Source organism: Apodemus sylvaticus, chromosome 8, assembly GCF_947179515.1.
Source record: "Apodemus sylvaticus chromosome 8, mApoSyl1.1, whole genome shotgun sequence".
Taxonomy (NCBI): Eukaryota; Metazoa; Chordata; class Mammalia; order Rodentia; family Muridae; genus Apodemus; species Apodemus sylvaticus.
In genome coordinates this window covers 57,167,481-57,182,879 of record NC_067479.1, presented here as the reverse complement: position 1 = coordinate 57,182,879, position 15,399 = coordinate 57,167,481, and the positions used below count along the sequence as shown (strand labels likewise).

Sequence of the window (15,399 nt, the reverse complement as noted above, 5' to 3'; positions counted from 1 at the left end):
AAATATTGGTCTAGGAAGCTAGCTCAGTTGGTAAAGAGCTTACTGTAGAAGCACAGGGACCTGAATTCAGTCCCAGCAACTACTTGGGTTAATCTTGTAATCTTAACGAAGGAAATGGAGACCTTGTTTAATTTGAGTTCTAGATCCTAGTGAGAAAAATTGTCTCAAAAATCAAGGTAGACAGTTGTTAAGACACTTGCTGATGACCTCATCCTCCATACCAATGCACAAATGCACGTGTGCATGTGTATGTGTATATGTGAGTACACACACATACATGAAAGGAGAAAAATATTTTGAGGGACACTGACCAGTCACTTAGCTATTAGTCATTATAAACATCGAGAACAAGTATGTTTCTCACAGACTCACCTCTGCATGTGATCAGGGCTCAGATTTGCAGTATTCAGAACACAGATGTAGTGTGTAGGTATGCCACAGCCCTGTCGCACATGATGAGCAAGAAGGTAGAAATCCACCCTAGCAAGGAAAAAGCACCAACTAGTGAGATGACTGTAAGGCATTCTGAAGATTGCTGCAGCCCCATCGTACATGGCTCAGAAAGGAAAATGACAGCTGGGCAGTGGCGGTACACGTCTTTAATCCCAGCACTTGGGAGGCAGAGGCAGGCAGATTTCTGAGTTCAAGGCCAGCCTGGTCTACACAGTGAGTTCCAGGACAGCCAGGGCTATAGAGAGAAACCCTGTCTCAAAAACAAAATGACAAAGTTAATAAAAGGGCACATGTGTGTGTGTGTGTGCGCGTGTGCGTGTGCGTGTGCGTGTGCGTGTGTGTGTGTGTGTGTGTGTGTGTGTGTGTGTGTGTGTTTGTGTGTAGGCTCTTGGATGTAATCTCAGCACTGGGGAGGCTGAGGAGGAGGTTACATATCTGTTGAGGGCAGTCTGCGCTACATAGAGAGTTTGGGAGGTATGTATAGCATGCGTTATATGAGACCCTGCCTCAGAAGGAAGAAAGGAGAGGGAATATACCTAAAAAGTAAAAGCTTTGGTATCTGGCCTTTACAAGGCACAAGGTTCAATCCCACTGACAAAATGTGTGCATATGTGTACTCATGTGCATGACTATCTGTGGCTGATGAAGATGAGCCCATATCCACACTAAGCTCCTCCACTGGGCTCAGCTGAAGCTTGCTTTTTTCAAGACAAATATGAGGATTCCATTCCACACCTGTCCAGGAATATTGGAGCAACAGACAACTTCTCCAGCTTACTACTCGTCAACCGAGGACTCCTGCTTCGCCTACTTACCACTCACAGCTGGTTATGGTATGATCAACTACAGTCCCAGGGGAGGGGGTGACAAAGTGATCAGGAGCAGCAAGGTACAGATTGGTGCTGATTTTCTTCTGAACTACAAACACCACCATCTTGGGGTGGTAGTTATCAAAGGCTTCAAAGCACTTCTGCAGCTGAGGGATCTCGTAGTTGGCAACTGTCTTTAGCTGGCCATCAGACACTCCATCTCGGTACACCACAATCTTCTCTGGAAGACAATGGTTCACCTAAAATGACACATGGAGGTGGTGACTCCAGAGGCTCTGGGCCACAGTGAAAAAGCTCACACTCATCCTGCAGGATGGAGACTTGGCAGCTGGGAACTCTAGCAGTCAGCTTCAGAGTACATGACTGCCAAGCATGCCAAAAGCTTAAAACCAGTTCTAGATTTACTCAGGGCAGCAAAAGGCCTAATTCAGCCACAGTGCTAAAACATGAAAGCAAGTCACAGCAGCTATGAGTCCCATGCTCACTACCTACTCTCACACACAGTGAACAACAGTCAAAGGTAAGGGCAGGTGCTAGATGTAGTTGCACACACCTGCAATGCCAGCAGTTAAAAGTCTGAGACAGGAGGATCACCATGATTTCTACAGTGCCTGGGCCATACTGTGAAATCTTATCTCAGGAAAAAAAAAAAAAAAGGATAGCGGAATCAAGGACTCAAACATTTTTCTACAAAGATAGTGTCCATGAGTCAGTGGCTATTTGACTTGGGTTTAATGCTGACAATGTCCAGGAAAGAACCTGGAAATGTTACAGAAAGTGTAACACTGCAGTTTTCAACTTGTGGGTTATGACCACCCTGGGTATCCAACAACCCTTTCACAGAAGTCCCATATCAGATATTCTCCAAATCAGATATTTACATTATGATTCATAACAGTAGCAAAATTATAGTTATGAATTAGCAATGAAATAATTTTATGGTTGATTATCACAACATGAGGAACTTATTAAAGGGTTGTAACATTAGGACAGTTGAAAACCACTTGTCTAACACATGAATCCTATGGTCCAGCAGAATGTTAAATCCATTTATGATAAGAAAGCAAGCGGGTTCTCACTATATTAGCTAAGAGTGCATTTGGTTCCATTTTAAGTTAGAAACCCCTCAAAACTGATTTGCTTAACTTCAGTTCTGATTATGGCTTAAGGTATTCACATTCCAGGTCCTTGTCCCTTGACAGAATCATCATGAGTAAAACTTAAATACTTAATACATTCTTTAAAGGTAACTCTACATGAAAACTTTATATCAAAAGACTCTTCTAAAAGTGGCCTTGCTGAGCATGGTAGCACATGCCTGTGACCCCAGCTCTTTAAAGTCCAAGGCAAGAAGAGTGCTGTGGGTCTGGGGCCAGCATAGGCTGCACAGGACATTTCTGTTAGCCTAGGCTACAGGGAAAATCTGGCCTCAAACATCCTCCCTCCAGCCATCTTTTAAAAGTTTTAGTTCAGTGTTTCAAGCTGGGTGTATGGTGGTGCATGCTTTTAGCCCCAGCACCCCAGGGGCAGAGTACCTACATACAGAAGCGAGCGTATCTCTGTGAGTTCAAGACCAAATTGTCTACATAGTGAGTTCCAGACCAGCCAGGGCTATACAGTGAGACACTGTTTCAAAAACAAAACAACATCAAAACAATAAATGTCCTCTTTTCTGAGATACCTTAAATATTTCAACATTTACAAACATCTTTATAGTCAATGGAGTCATTAACTCTGTTTGTGGTACTTTTTCTCAGCCTCACACCCCCCTCCTCTTTTGTGGCAGGACTTCAGTCCCAGTAACGACAGACTTGTGTATACAGTGACCTCAAAGTCTCCAGCCTCTAAACCAGGGTTTCTCAGCCCCAGAGGGCCAGCATTTGGAGATGGGTGAGTGTTCACTGTTAGAGCTTCCCTGTGCTCTGTGGATCAGTGTTTACTGCTGTCCCAAATCTCTGCCAGTCATAAGTGGAAGTGTTTCTAGATAACTGTCCCAGTAAGGAGCTAGGGCTTTAGCCACAGAGCACACAGAAAACTCAAGCCATATTCAGCAGGTGATGTACTATGGTAAGAGGGCGATGAGTCCAGAGCTCAGACGAGCCTTTTACAAATAAGCAAACAGAGAAAAGACACTGGACTTAGGGTCAGGAGCTCTGAGACTGAGTCTGATTCCACTGCTATCTGTGGCTTCAAATACTGCTTCCTGTTGAAAAACTAAGCAAACAGATCACCTCACCACGTTCTTCTCATGGTGGAGAAGAAAAGAAATTATATACACATGGATAAAGGGCTTGGTGCACTACCATGATCTCTAGTGCTCACAAAAAAATCAAGTAGAGCAGGATGCACCTGTAAAGTCCAGCCCTGGAGGACAGAGACAGGAGACTCCCAGAGACTCCCAAAGCAGCCCATGCAGCCCAAACAGTAAGGTCCCATCAGAGTGTCTGCTTCAAAAGTAAGACAAAGCATGGTGAAGACACAAACACACAGGTATAATGTGATGTCTGTTTTAACATAAATATATACAAAGACTGTAGAGGCTGAATGTGGCAGTAAATGTCTATAATCCGTACAATGCTAAGGCAGGAGGATTGTGAATTTAGGGGTTACACAGCTTGAGACCTTGCTTCAAACTATCTTTTGTTGTCAAAGTTGAGGCCAAGCTGGGTCAAGAAAAGACTTGGAAGCACAGAGAAAGCACATGAGAGAGAAAAGAAATGAGTGGAGTGAAAAAAGAAAAAAAAGGAATCAAATTCACCTGGAGAGTTTTCTGCCCCAACCTTGGTGTTTAGCCCGTGCTAACATGTCAGTGAGTGTTTGGCACCACACCTATAATCCTAGCATAGGAGAGGATGAGGCAGGAGATCATCCGGGGCTAAACAGTAAGACTACATGAAGAAGAAAAAGAAAAAAGACACAGTAAATATTCCCATAGTACTATTAGAAAAATTTAAATCAGACCTATGTATTGGGACTATTAAAAATCATTAAATTTTAGTCTCCCTGACTTCTAGAGGGAGGAGCTGTCACAGTACAGTGAACTTGGAAGGTGTCCAGATAAATCAAGAGGAGAGGAAGGAAGGTGACCTCTGGGAACATTACCTAGGTCAAGAAGAGCCATACAGAGTCGGCTAGGAAGGAGATCAGTGTGCTGACCTATGTGAGTACTGAAGACTGCTCACCTAGCGTCTGCAAAGCCCTGGGATCCATTTCCAGCAGCACCGGAAAGGCTAGACAAGCTGTGGACAATACTGGGCACAAGAGGAACACACAGGAGTCAGGTGGACTCCCCCTCCCCCAGACAACAATCTTTTGCTTAAGGTAACACTGAACCACAAACCTCTCCCAGTTATGTGAGGAAAGGGAAGGTGGAATTAACACACAGAGACAACGTTGTCTCACAGGCCACAGGAACTTCCCTGCTTTGCTTTCCAGGATCAGATGTTCATCAAAATGCTCAGGAGCCAGTCATGGTGGCAGACCACTTTAATCCCAGTAGTCAGGAGGCTGATGCAAGAGGGAATAGGAACTCCACAGGAAGACCAACAGAATCAACTAACTTGGACCCTGGGACTCTCAAGAGTCTGAACCACCAACCAAAGAGCATACACAGGCTAGACTGAGGCCTCTCTGTGGGTCCTGAGCAACTGGAGCAGGGGCTATCCTAAAAGCTGTTGCCTGATTACGGGATATGTTCTTCTATCTGGGTTGCTTGTCTGGCCTCTAGCCTCACAGAGACATGAAGTGTCAGGGTAGGGAGATACCTAGGGAGTCTCCCTCCTGCTTAGAAGAGAAGGGGAGGGGGAATGGGAGAAGTATTATGGGAGGGGCTGACCAGGAGGGGGACAGTGAGAAGGATATAGAGTGAATAAATAAAAACTTAAAAATTAAAAAGTAATAGTAGTAATAATAATAAGAGAAGGAGAAGGAGGAGGAGGAGGGAAGGAAGGAACGAACGAACGAATGAACGAATGAAGGAAAGAAAGGAGAAGAGAAGAGAAGAGAAGAAAAGAAAAGAAAAGAGAAAAGGCTCAAAGACAGACTGGGCAACATAGTGAGACCTACATAGACACTGTGACTCTACACAAAGCAAAATAAGTGTAAAACAGAAAAATTACTCCAGTCCCTGAGCTGAATCAGCCAGAGGTTGAGGCACCTCCTTAGCAATTTCCGTTTGCATTGTCAGAGCTCAGGTCAGAGCTGTTAACACTGAAATCAAATAACAGATCAATCAGGATGGGTGGGGCTAGTCATGAGAGAGAAAGCTGCAGAGCAGTTGTCGACTCCGTTTTGATTTTCACACCTGAGTGGGAGGTGACACTGGTGTTCAGACATTAAGGCTGGAGTGGCCAGGAAGCACACACCCAGACTCGAGTTATAGAAGCTAAATAAACTGGATATACTAGAAAGATATACTATACTTTCTTCCTTCTTTCTTTCTTTCTTTCCTTCCTTCCTTCCTTCCCTCCTCCTCCTCCTTCTTCTCTTATTATTATTACTATTAATTTTTAATTTTTAAGAGTTCTCAGGATGAGCTCTGTGGAAAACCTCCTCTCCTGCTGGAGGTGAAACCAGTCACTAAACTTCATCCTAAGAGTATCCTGAGACATTTTCATGAGAAATTTTGACATAAATTACAATAGCATTTTGCAGAGTAACTGATGTGCAGTATTGCAATAGGCTGTAGTATCTTTCCGACTCTTTGTGGTTTTGGTGGTTTGGTTTTTTTCTCTTGGTAGTCCTAGCTGTCCTGGGACTTACTACTACTGGACATATTTCTAATTCATAAGTCAAATATAGCCATTTGCAAACATGTAAAAGAAAAAAACCCTCAAACTTTAGAAATTACCTTTCCTTTGAAATGTCATTTACACTAATATGCATTGAACTTGGTATTTTTGTTTTTGTGCCACAGTCTCATGTGGCCCAGGCTGGTTTCAAATTCTGTATGTAGCTGAGCGTGACTGACTTCTGATCTGCCTGCTTCCTACTCGCAAGAGCTGGGTCCCAGCATATAGTTAAAACATTTTCTTTCTTTCCTCCCTCCCTCTCTCTTCTTCCTTCCTTCTTCACTAACAGGGACTGAACCCAGGGCCATATACTGGGAAAGTAATCTACTTCTAAGTTAGAAGCAGATCTTCTACTTCTTTTTACTTTCTGAATCACAATCCCATTAACTTGTCCCTCATGGCCTTGAATTTACTTGGTACTCCAGGCAGACCTGGTGCTCTGGTAATCTCCCGGCCTCACCGTCCTGTGTGCAGGGATGCAGACATACACCACTACACTTGGTCTCTCGATTCCTTTAGCACTGAGGAAGCTTTCATTGTCTGGCTGTACCAGTCACTTACCCAATCCCCCACTGAAGGGCACCCTGGCTGCTTCCAGGTCTCTACATAATTTATTGTGGCTCCTAAATTTTTGACTTGTTTGAGCAAGATTCCTAGATCATGGGGTGAGATTATGATTAGTTGTTTAATGGCAATCTGAGCATTCTGATGGCTCTATATCACGCCAGCTTCTGGTGTCCCAAGTCCTGGACTATGCCATTTCCACAGCACAGTAGGCCACTGTCACTGTGTAAGGCTCTAAACGCATGGTTGACAATATTGCAATATGCTTATTTGCCATCTGGTGATAATCTTTCATGTCAGTTCTGGTCTTTTGTCCATTTGGGAGAAAAGAGAAATATAGCAAGACAGAGCTTTTCTATGTATAGCCAAACCCCTAGCTAATTAATACTAATATTTACCATGTGCAAAGGGCAGGACTGAGGTAGAGGGGAAGCTCAAAGTCAAGGCAAAAACTCTTCTACCTTAACCCATGTACCAGGATCACCAGTGTGTGCCACCCTACCCAGCTGCTGCATCCCACCACTTCCCCCATCCCTGGAGCTTGCACATCGGCCAGATTGGAATCCAACATATAACACAGTCCAATTTATACATCTGCAGCCATGCCATCAGTGACTTGTATAAAATGCAAAAGCAGCTGTCTGGGTTTTGCATCTTTAGAAAGAATCATTATTTTTTCAGTTACATGTATGAGTCTATGTATCAGGGTGTGTGCATTATTTTATTAGGTGCCTACAGAGGGCAGCTTTCTCTCTCTCTCTATATATATATATATATAGAGAGAGAGAGAGAGAGTGAGAGATACAGAGACAGGGTATCACTTTGTTGCTCTGGCTGGCCCAGAATGCACTGCATAGGTCAGGTTAGCCTTGAATTCATAGAGCTCTGCCTTCCTCTGCTCCCAGGTGCTGGGATTCAAGGCCACACCTTTATTCACCATAGTCAGGTTAAAGTTCCAGCTAATCAGAGGCTCACAGTGGAACTCAGATTTTAATATCTGAAGCAGGAGGCACCCAAACCACATACAAGCCATGGTTTTCTATCTTTCTAAACGTATTTCAAGATTTATTTTATGTGTGTGAATTTTGTCTGCATGTATGTATGCTCAGCACGTGCATGCTGCCTGGTGCCCTCAGAGGTCAGAAGAGGATGTCAGATCCTCTGGAACTGGAACTAGAAAGGGGTGGGTGTAAATTACCATGTCGGTGCTGGGAACTGAACCTGGGTCCTCTGCAGGAGCAGTGAGTGCTCTTAACCCATGTACCAGGATCACTAGGTGGTGGTGGCACACACCTGTAATCCCAGCACTCTGGGAGGCAGAGGCAGGCGGATTTCTGAATTCGAGGCCAGCCTGGTCTACAGAGTGAGTTCCAGGACAGCCAGGGCTACACAGAGAAACCCTGTCTCATAAAAACCAAACCCAAAAAACCAAAAAACCAAAAAACCAAAAAACCAAAAAAAAAAAAAAAAAAAAAAAGACTAAAAGTGATAACACTTAGGAGAAATAAACTTCAGTTTCTTTATTGCATTAGTAGGACTTCTAAAATGAAGCTGCAATGAACAGCAGCTGGAGGGACAGGAGGCCGCCGTTGTCTGCAGTGAGCATAGTTACTGCTGTTATACAACTACCAGGTAGCTTTACTGAAGCTATGCAGGTCTAATTCAGAAGGGCACTTCAATCTATGTAATAAAAATAAAAATAAAAAACAACAACAACAATGGGCTGGAGAGTTGGCTCAGCAGTTAAGAGCACTGACTGCTCTTCCAGAGGTCCTGAGTTCAATTCCCAGCACCGACATGGTGGCTCACAACCATCTGTAATGAGATCTGATGCCCTCTTCTGATGTGCAGAGCATTGTGTATATAATAAATAAATAAATCTTAAAAATAACCCTAAAAACCACCACCACCTACCTACTCAGGTCCTTCATGAAAAACCTCTACATCTAGTGGTAGCACACTCATGAGGAACTTAAAGCTAGCTGCTTCGCCTCTAGGGTGAAGAATAAAATAGTAGTCTCCCCATGACTATTCTTACCCGTGAACCACGAACTAAGTGGCCCCAAACAACAGACATTTGTTACCTCATGGTTTGAAAGTTGCAAGATGTCAGTAGTGGGCCGAGGTTATAGCCCGGTCAGCAGAGTGCTGCCCCAGAATGCGCACGACCATGCCTGAGCCCAGTACTGCATAATAGATGTGTGGTGGTGCTCTCCTCGAGTGCCCATGTGCTTGCTTGGGAGGCAGAGGCAAGATGGTCAGAAACTCGACATCATCTTTGGCTTATACAGTGAGTTTGTGGCCAGCCTGGAATACATGAGACACATTTTGTTGTTGGTGGATTTTTTTTTTTAAGTTTAGTGTGTGTGTCAATTGGAGTTTTGCCTGCATGTATGTCCTTGTGAGGATGTCAGAAGCCCTGGAACGGGAGTTAGACAGCTGTGAGGCTGCCATGCAGTGAGTTAAATCACTGAGCCATGTCTCCAGCCTCTGTTGTTGCTGTTTTTTTTTTTTTAAGATTTATTTATTATTATATTTAAGTACACACTGTAGCTGTCTTCAAACACACCAGAAGAGGTCATCAGATCCCATTACAGATGGTTGTGAGCCACCATGTGGTTGCTGGGATTTGAACTCAGGACCTTCGAAAGAGTAGTCAGTGCTCTTAACCACTAAGCCATCTCTCCAGCCCTGTTGTTGCTGTTTTGAGACAGGGTTTTTCTGTGTAACTCTGGCTGTTTTTGAACTGCGTATTCCTTTAACCATTTCTATCTTCTACCTAGAGTGTCTTTTCCCCACGAACAATGTCATATTTTAGTTTACTTCAGTGTAAATCTGACAATGACAGCATCTCTATTTCTCATTTTTCTGCACATCTTTCACCTTCATTAATGGAAGTCATTTTCAGTGGACTCTGAATCCAGGGTTGGTGGTCACTGTCTTTCATCACTTTGAAGCCATTCCTTTATATCTTATGGCTTACTGTTTCTGTTGAGAAGTTATCTATTAATCTATTAAGATATAACCTCTTCTTTGCTCTCCCAATTTATGTGTATTTTATGCTTATTCCCAGCAAGTTTTTATAATGTGTCTAACTGTATTTTTGCATGTATATATACATATATGTATACACACATATTCTATCTCCTGAGATGTTGGAGTTTGTGTGTGTGTGTGTGTAGATGTGTGTGTGCAGATTTATGTGTAGATGTGTGCGTTTGTGTATGTGTGTTGTGTGCAGATGTATGTGTAGATGTGTGTGTTTGTGTATGTGTGTGTGTGTGTGTGAGAGAGAGAGAGACAGAGAGAGAGAGAGAGAGGGAGGGAGAGAGAGGGGGGATGAGAGAGCAAGTGAGCAGAGAGATCAGAGAGATTGAGACCAACTACCTGACCAACCGGTTCTCACTGGATCCTAGTATAGGCTAGCTAATCTTGCCCTCAGGATCCTCCTGCATATACCTGCAGTGCTGGGATCCCAGGTGCACCACAGCACCTCCTGGGACTGCAGGTGCACCATGCGCCTGCCTCCTGAGTGCTGGGACTGCAGGTGCGCCATGCACCTGCCTGCTTGCTGGACTTTCTCAACTGATGATTTGGCATCCTCAGTGTATAGACCACTGCTTCTTCACTGCTGCCTTCTCAGATACTGCTTTGATTCTTGCGATTTTTTTGTTTTTGCTTTTTGCTGCCATTGAACCATTTCTCTGCGTATTCTGTATTCTAACCCCACACTCCCCATATGTATTGGCTTTCCTGGGTTTGTATTGTTTTGGTTTGGTTTTTGTTTATTTGGTTTTAGCTTTTGTATCTCTGTGCTTCAATCCAATTACGTTCTTCTTGCCTTTCTTTAGCTGTATTTTAAACCAATGTTATATACTGTTTTGGATGGTAGCATCCCTGTCCACCCCCAGGAAGTTTCTAAGCTGACATCCTTACCCTTCAGTCTCGCAGAATGTAACTCTTATTTTAGATAATGACACAAACACATAGGTAAGAATGTGTGAAAACCCATTTACAGGACAAAGAAAGACGACAGGAGAAATAACCCCACTGTCAGCTTCACCTGAAAATTCTTGCCCCAGGCAGTAATGTCTGCTCTTTGAGCCTTCCACCATGATACTTTATTATAGTCTTCTCTTCTTAACATACAACACACATCCATTGAGTGTGCACTCGCAGTTACTATAGTTTTTAGGTCTAAAAACTGTAGATTTCAAAGCTTTCAGTTCATTGTCCAAGTTCTTAGTGGTGTTATTTTTATCTCTTTTAAGATCTTAAGTTGTCTTTACTTATTCATTAACTTTATTCTTTTTTTTTAACATTTATTTATTCAGGGGTGGGTGGCTACGTGCATTACCATGTGTTATGACATCTGTGCGTGTGCGTTGGTGTGGAGTATGCTATAGGAGCAGGTTCTCTTCTACCATGGAGGCTACTGGGATCAAGTTCAGATGGTCAGGTTGCTGGCAGGAGACTTTAGCCACTAGGCCATCTGTTGGCCTTCACATGTGTTTTGACTGCTCACTTCCCCCAAATACTGATGAACTATCAAGCGCACTCCTACAAAGTACTGCAGTTACAGAATAAGGACCTCCCAGAAGACAACAAGAACAGTGGCTAAGATCATCAAAATCAGTTTTGTTTGACTCTGTTTTAAGAGAGCCTCACTGTAACTGTATAGCCCTGGCTGGCCTTGAACTTGCTCTGCTTGCCAGGCCCCAACTTGTGATTGCAGGAATTGCTCTGGAGTGTTTAACCTGCTCTACTGCTTCCCCTTCCCCACTGTAGCCTTGTCCCCATGGTAACTGAAAGTCAGCCAGCACCATGGAACACAGAGAAGAGGAGAAATCCCTGAAGTTGGCTTCAGAGACACATACTTGTACACCCAGTACTCGGGCAGTTTGCGCAGGGCAATTATAGCCTGGGCCACACAATGAACTCAAGGCCACTGTGAGCCTTGAAGCAACTCCGCCATTCAATAGCTATTAAGCTATCAAAATAGAGGCATCACAGGCTGCACGTAAGTAACACTACAAAGATTATAGAGTGCAATCAATCACAAGGGCAATTAATCAACCCACCGCACCCATGGAAGCATCCCAGTGACCCTCTGAATACCAAGGCTCAGGTGAGCAGTCAGGGCTGGCAGTTCTCCACACGCCTTATCATATCTTGGTACCAGGAAACAACGTGTTCTGCCTTCACAAGGAGAGGCCTCTGAAGTTCCTTGTGTAGTACTTCCTGATTCAGTCAGTGCATTCCTTCTCCTGGCTGACTATAATCTGTATCCTTTCTTTAAAGGAACCCCAAGCATGGATATAACAGCTTTTAGTGAGTTCTTTATCTCTTCAGTGAATTATCAAAACTGAGCAAGATTTGGGAAACCACCCAAACGTCCAGCTGGTGGGCCTTCCAAGTGGGGCAAGCTTGGGTAAATAAACTTCATTGTTCAGTCCTAAATTCTTGTTTCAATAATGACATTTCTGAAATTAACATTTGCTAGAAAAGAACATTAGATATGAAAAATAGGAGACAAAAAATTAGGAGACTTTGGATCTAGAAAATAAGAAAAAGTAAAAGAAACAAATGAGAGGAACTCATCAAAAGAACGAACAGAAAAACACCCTTGAAGCCAGATATAGTGGTGCATGCCTTTTATCCCAGCACTTGTGAGGCAGAGGCAGGTAAGATTCTATGAGTTCAAGGGCAGCCTGGTCTACATATGGAGTTCCACTACAGCCAGGGGTACACAGAGAGAGACCTTGTCTCAAAAACAAAATCAAAAACACAACAACAAACACAAAACCCCAGTGAGAAGTCTGGAATATAGGTCAACATAAAGCATTTATCTAGCTTGTACTGATAAAGCCCAGAGTCTGATCCCAAATACCACCCAAACAGAGAAGTGTGGGTAATGATATAAAGAACATTCCTAAGTTAGCAGAATGTGATAACCAGTAAATAGTACAGAATACAGAACCTTGAAGAACAACACAACCAGATCATTTTAACCAAGGGAGGGAACTGTGGGGGAAAATAGGAAAGTGTCACAGAAGTCATTGCCAAGTCAGGCCCTAGAAGGCAGATAGAGCTTGCAAGGAAATGGCAGTAAGAAAATAAATAACAGAGCTTGGTGATAAATTACCGTATCATTTGGGTTTTCTGAGACATGCAAATCCATATTGTCTAATACGTGACAGATACTGTAAGAATCTTAATTTCATAAGAGACTAATAACTTCAGTCACATGGAATCATACGTTTCTAATGGCCTACCCACCATGCAAAGGCCACAGCAGCCCTAAGAATGGAAGCCACTTATCACACTGCTTTGATGTCTTGGCCAGCACAAAACTCAGAACCTAGTTTGCTCACTAGAGCTCTAGACCTTGTATCAGCTTAATGATAGCAATTCTCCCTGGGTAGCATTCTTTGAAATTATGAGAAGTGAATTACAGTGAAGCTTTTGTCCTAAACCAAAATGGAGAGTCAGCAGCTAATGGCAGTCATAAACAGATGAGTAAATTAATAAGTTTTAATTGCTGAAATTTACTTCCAACTCAGCCAGTAAGGGCATGGGAATTATGTTCACAGGCACCAGCTGGTCAAACGGGCAAATATTTATCACTTACCAAATCAAGGTGCAGTGCTGGGCTCCGCAAGCTGCCGTGCAGAGCAGAGCCTGAAAGGGGATTCTGAGCTAGCTCTCTACTAGGCTACGGCTTTCCGACTCTGATGTCCTCCCTGCCTTCCCCATGTCACATCTCTGCTCAAACCTTAACTAGGTATCCCTTAAAGTGTAGTATTGTCAGGATTTCTGGTCTCCTCACCTCATAATACTTTTTCAAGGAGCCCACCAGGCAGAGCTTCAGGCTGTCCACGATCTCCTGATGTGGCATCTGGAATACCACCCTCGAGTACCATTTGGTGAGTGTGCTAGGCAGGTGAGGAAGAAGAGAGACACAGAGAGCACGGTGAGCAGCCACAGCACACAAAGGCCTGTGCTCGCTGTCCACACACAGGGTCCCTTCTGAATTAACTCAACACATATCATCTACCTGCCACGTGCACTTCTGGGGTCAGTACAAGCCTAACAACATGAGATCAAAGACAGAAGGGACAACTGACTCTACAAAGTCATCCTCTGCCCTCCAAACATGTGACCACCCCCACCATCCCCAATGACAACTTCAGTTCTAAAAAGACTAGTAACACAAGGCGCTGGCAGCCTCTGTCTTTGCCAAAGGTGCACAGTACAGGGAGCAGATTGTGCCTGTGGTGAGTGTCAACCACACTGCAAATACAGATATGAGAGGACAGAGGAAGGAATGTAGTGCTTCATAGTCTAGGACAGAGTACCCAAGACTCATCTGATGGATTTATAGTAAGACCAGGCATTGAAATGAGGTGGGCAACAAAAATATTGCTATACTTGCTCACAGATTTATGCTGGCAACGAAGCCCACCACAGAGCGCATGCCTCGGCTGGGGTCGTGGTACACGTCCATTCCAATCACCATTAACTGTTTCTAGGGTAAAAAAAACAGAGACACAAACAAAAGCAGAACTCAAACCCACACAGTCCACTGCTCCATCTTTGTCTCAAAGTCAAAGCACCTCTCATCTTATTTACATAAGAAAACAAGCTCTGCAAAGAAGCAAAGACTGCAATCAACTTGACAGTTTCTAAACATAAAGAACAAAGCCAGATCTAGACTAGGGATCAGCAAGTATTTCCTATGAAAGGATAAATAAGTAAATCTGCAGGTTTTGAGAGCTGAGAGTCTCCCCAGGAACCCTGTAACCCTTTGACTACAAAGGGAGACGGATGTATCCAATGCTGAGTGCTCCAGAGAGAGCATACTTAAATACAGAACTGAATTTCACAGTCTTCATATGTCAGGACATGTTGAACTTATTTCTTCACCATTTCAAAATGTAAAGTACATGCTCAGCTCATGGTCTGTCTAGAACATGCAGCACGGCAGCTGGACTCCTGAGTCCACACTGAGAACAAGGAGGACAGCAGAGGAGGAGAGAAAGAGCGGAGCACTGAACAGACCCATTTCTCTATCACTCACCAGCGGAATATCCACTCCCCAGAGCTCACCACCCAGTTTACAGTTCATCTGAAGTAAAATTTTCTGAGCCACACTCCGAAGCCTGGTGGGCTGACCAATGGTTCGGACATTGATGACCTATCGTGACAGGACCAGAACATCATCAACCTTTTAGGAAATGTTAATAGTTCTAAAGTAACAACATCTCTTGGCTCCATGTCCTTCCTATGTCCCTTCCAACAAGGAAACCAAAATCAGGGGATGCTCAACTCCCTCCCATACAATGTCACAGTATTTGTGTACAGCTGCCCAGACCTCCCTGTAGACCTAGATCTCCATTATTTATAGGATTGAATATTTATTCACCATGTAAGTAAATAGTGGCTATCCTGCATTGTTTAGGGAATAAGCACAAGGGTTTCCCTTCTGAGTTTGATGAGCTCAGTAGAGGTATAATTTTCTTTCAGAATGTTTTTAAACTATGTTTGGTGAATCAGCTGATGAAGAATCCACAGACAGACCAGCCATGGTGGCATGCTTGTAACACCAACATGTGGAGGAGGTGGGCAAAGGCAGGAGGAATAGGAATTTAAGGTCATCTTTGTATACATAGGAAATTTGATGCTAGCCTTGGCTACATGAGACCATCTCAAAAGACCACTAATAGCCCGGACTGAATATACTATATGAAGAAGCTTGAATT

General features: G+C 43.6%; 1 protein-coding gene across 1 annotated transcript in view; it reads right to left on the bottom strand.

The window, feature by feature from the left end:
• Piwil2 (piwi like RNA-mediated gene silencing 2) overlaps positions 1-15,399 on the bottom strand; it is a 52,908-nt gene that overhangs the window by 3,920 nt on the left and 33,589 nt on the right. Inside the window, exons 17-20 of the mRNA XM_052191009.1 lie at positions 14,718-14,834; positions 14,077-14,165; positions 13,467-13,572; positions 1,269-1,522 (exon numbers count right to left, since the gene is read on the bottom strand). Coding sequence (XP_052046969.1) covers positions 1,269-1,522; positions 13,467-13,572; positions 14,077-14,165; positions 14,718-14,834 — 566 coding nt within the window. The remainder of the gene's footprint in view (positions 1-1,268; positions 1,523-13,466; positions 13,573-14,076; positions 14,166-14,717; positions 14,835-15,399) is intronic.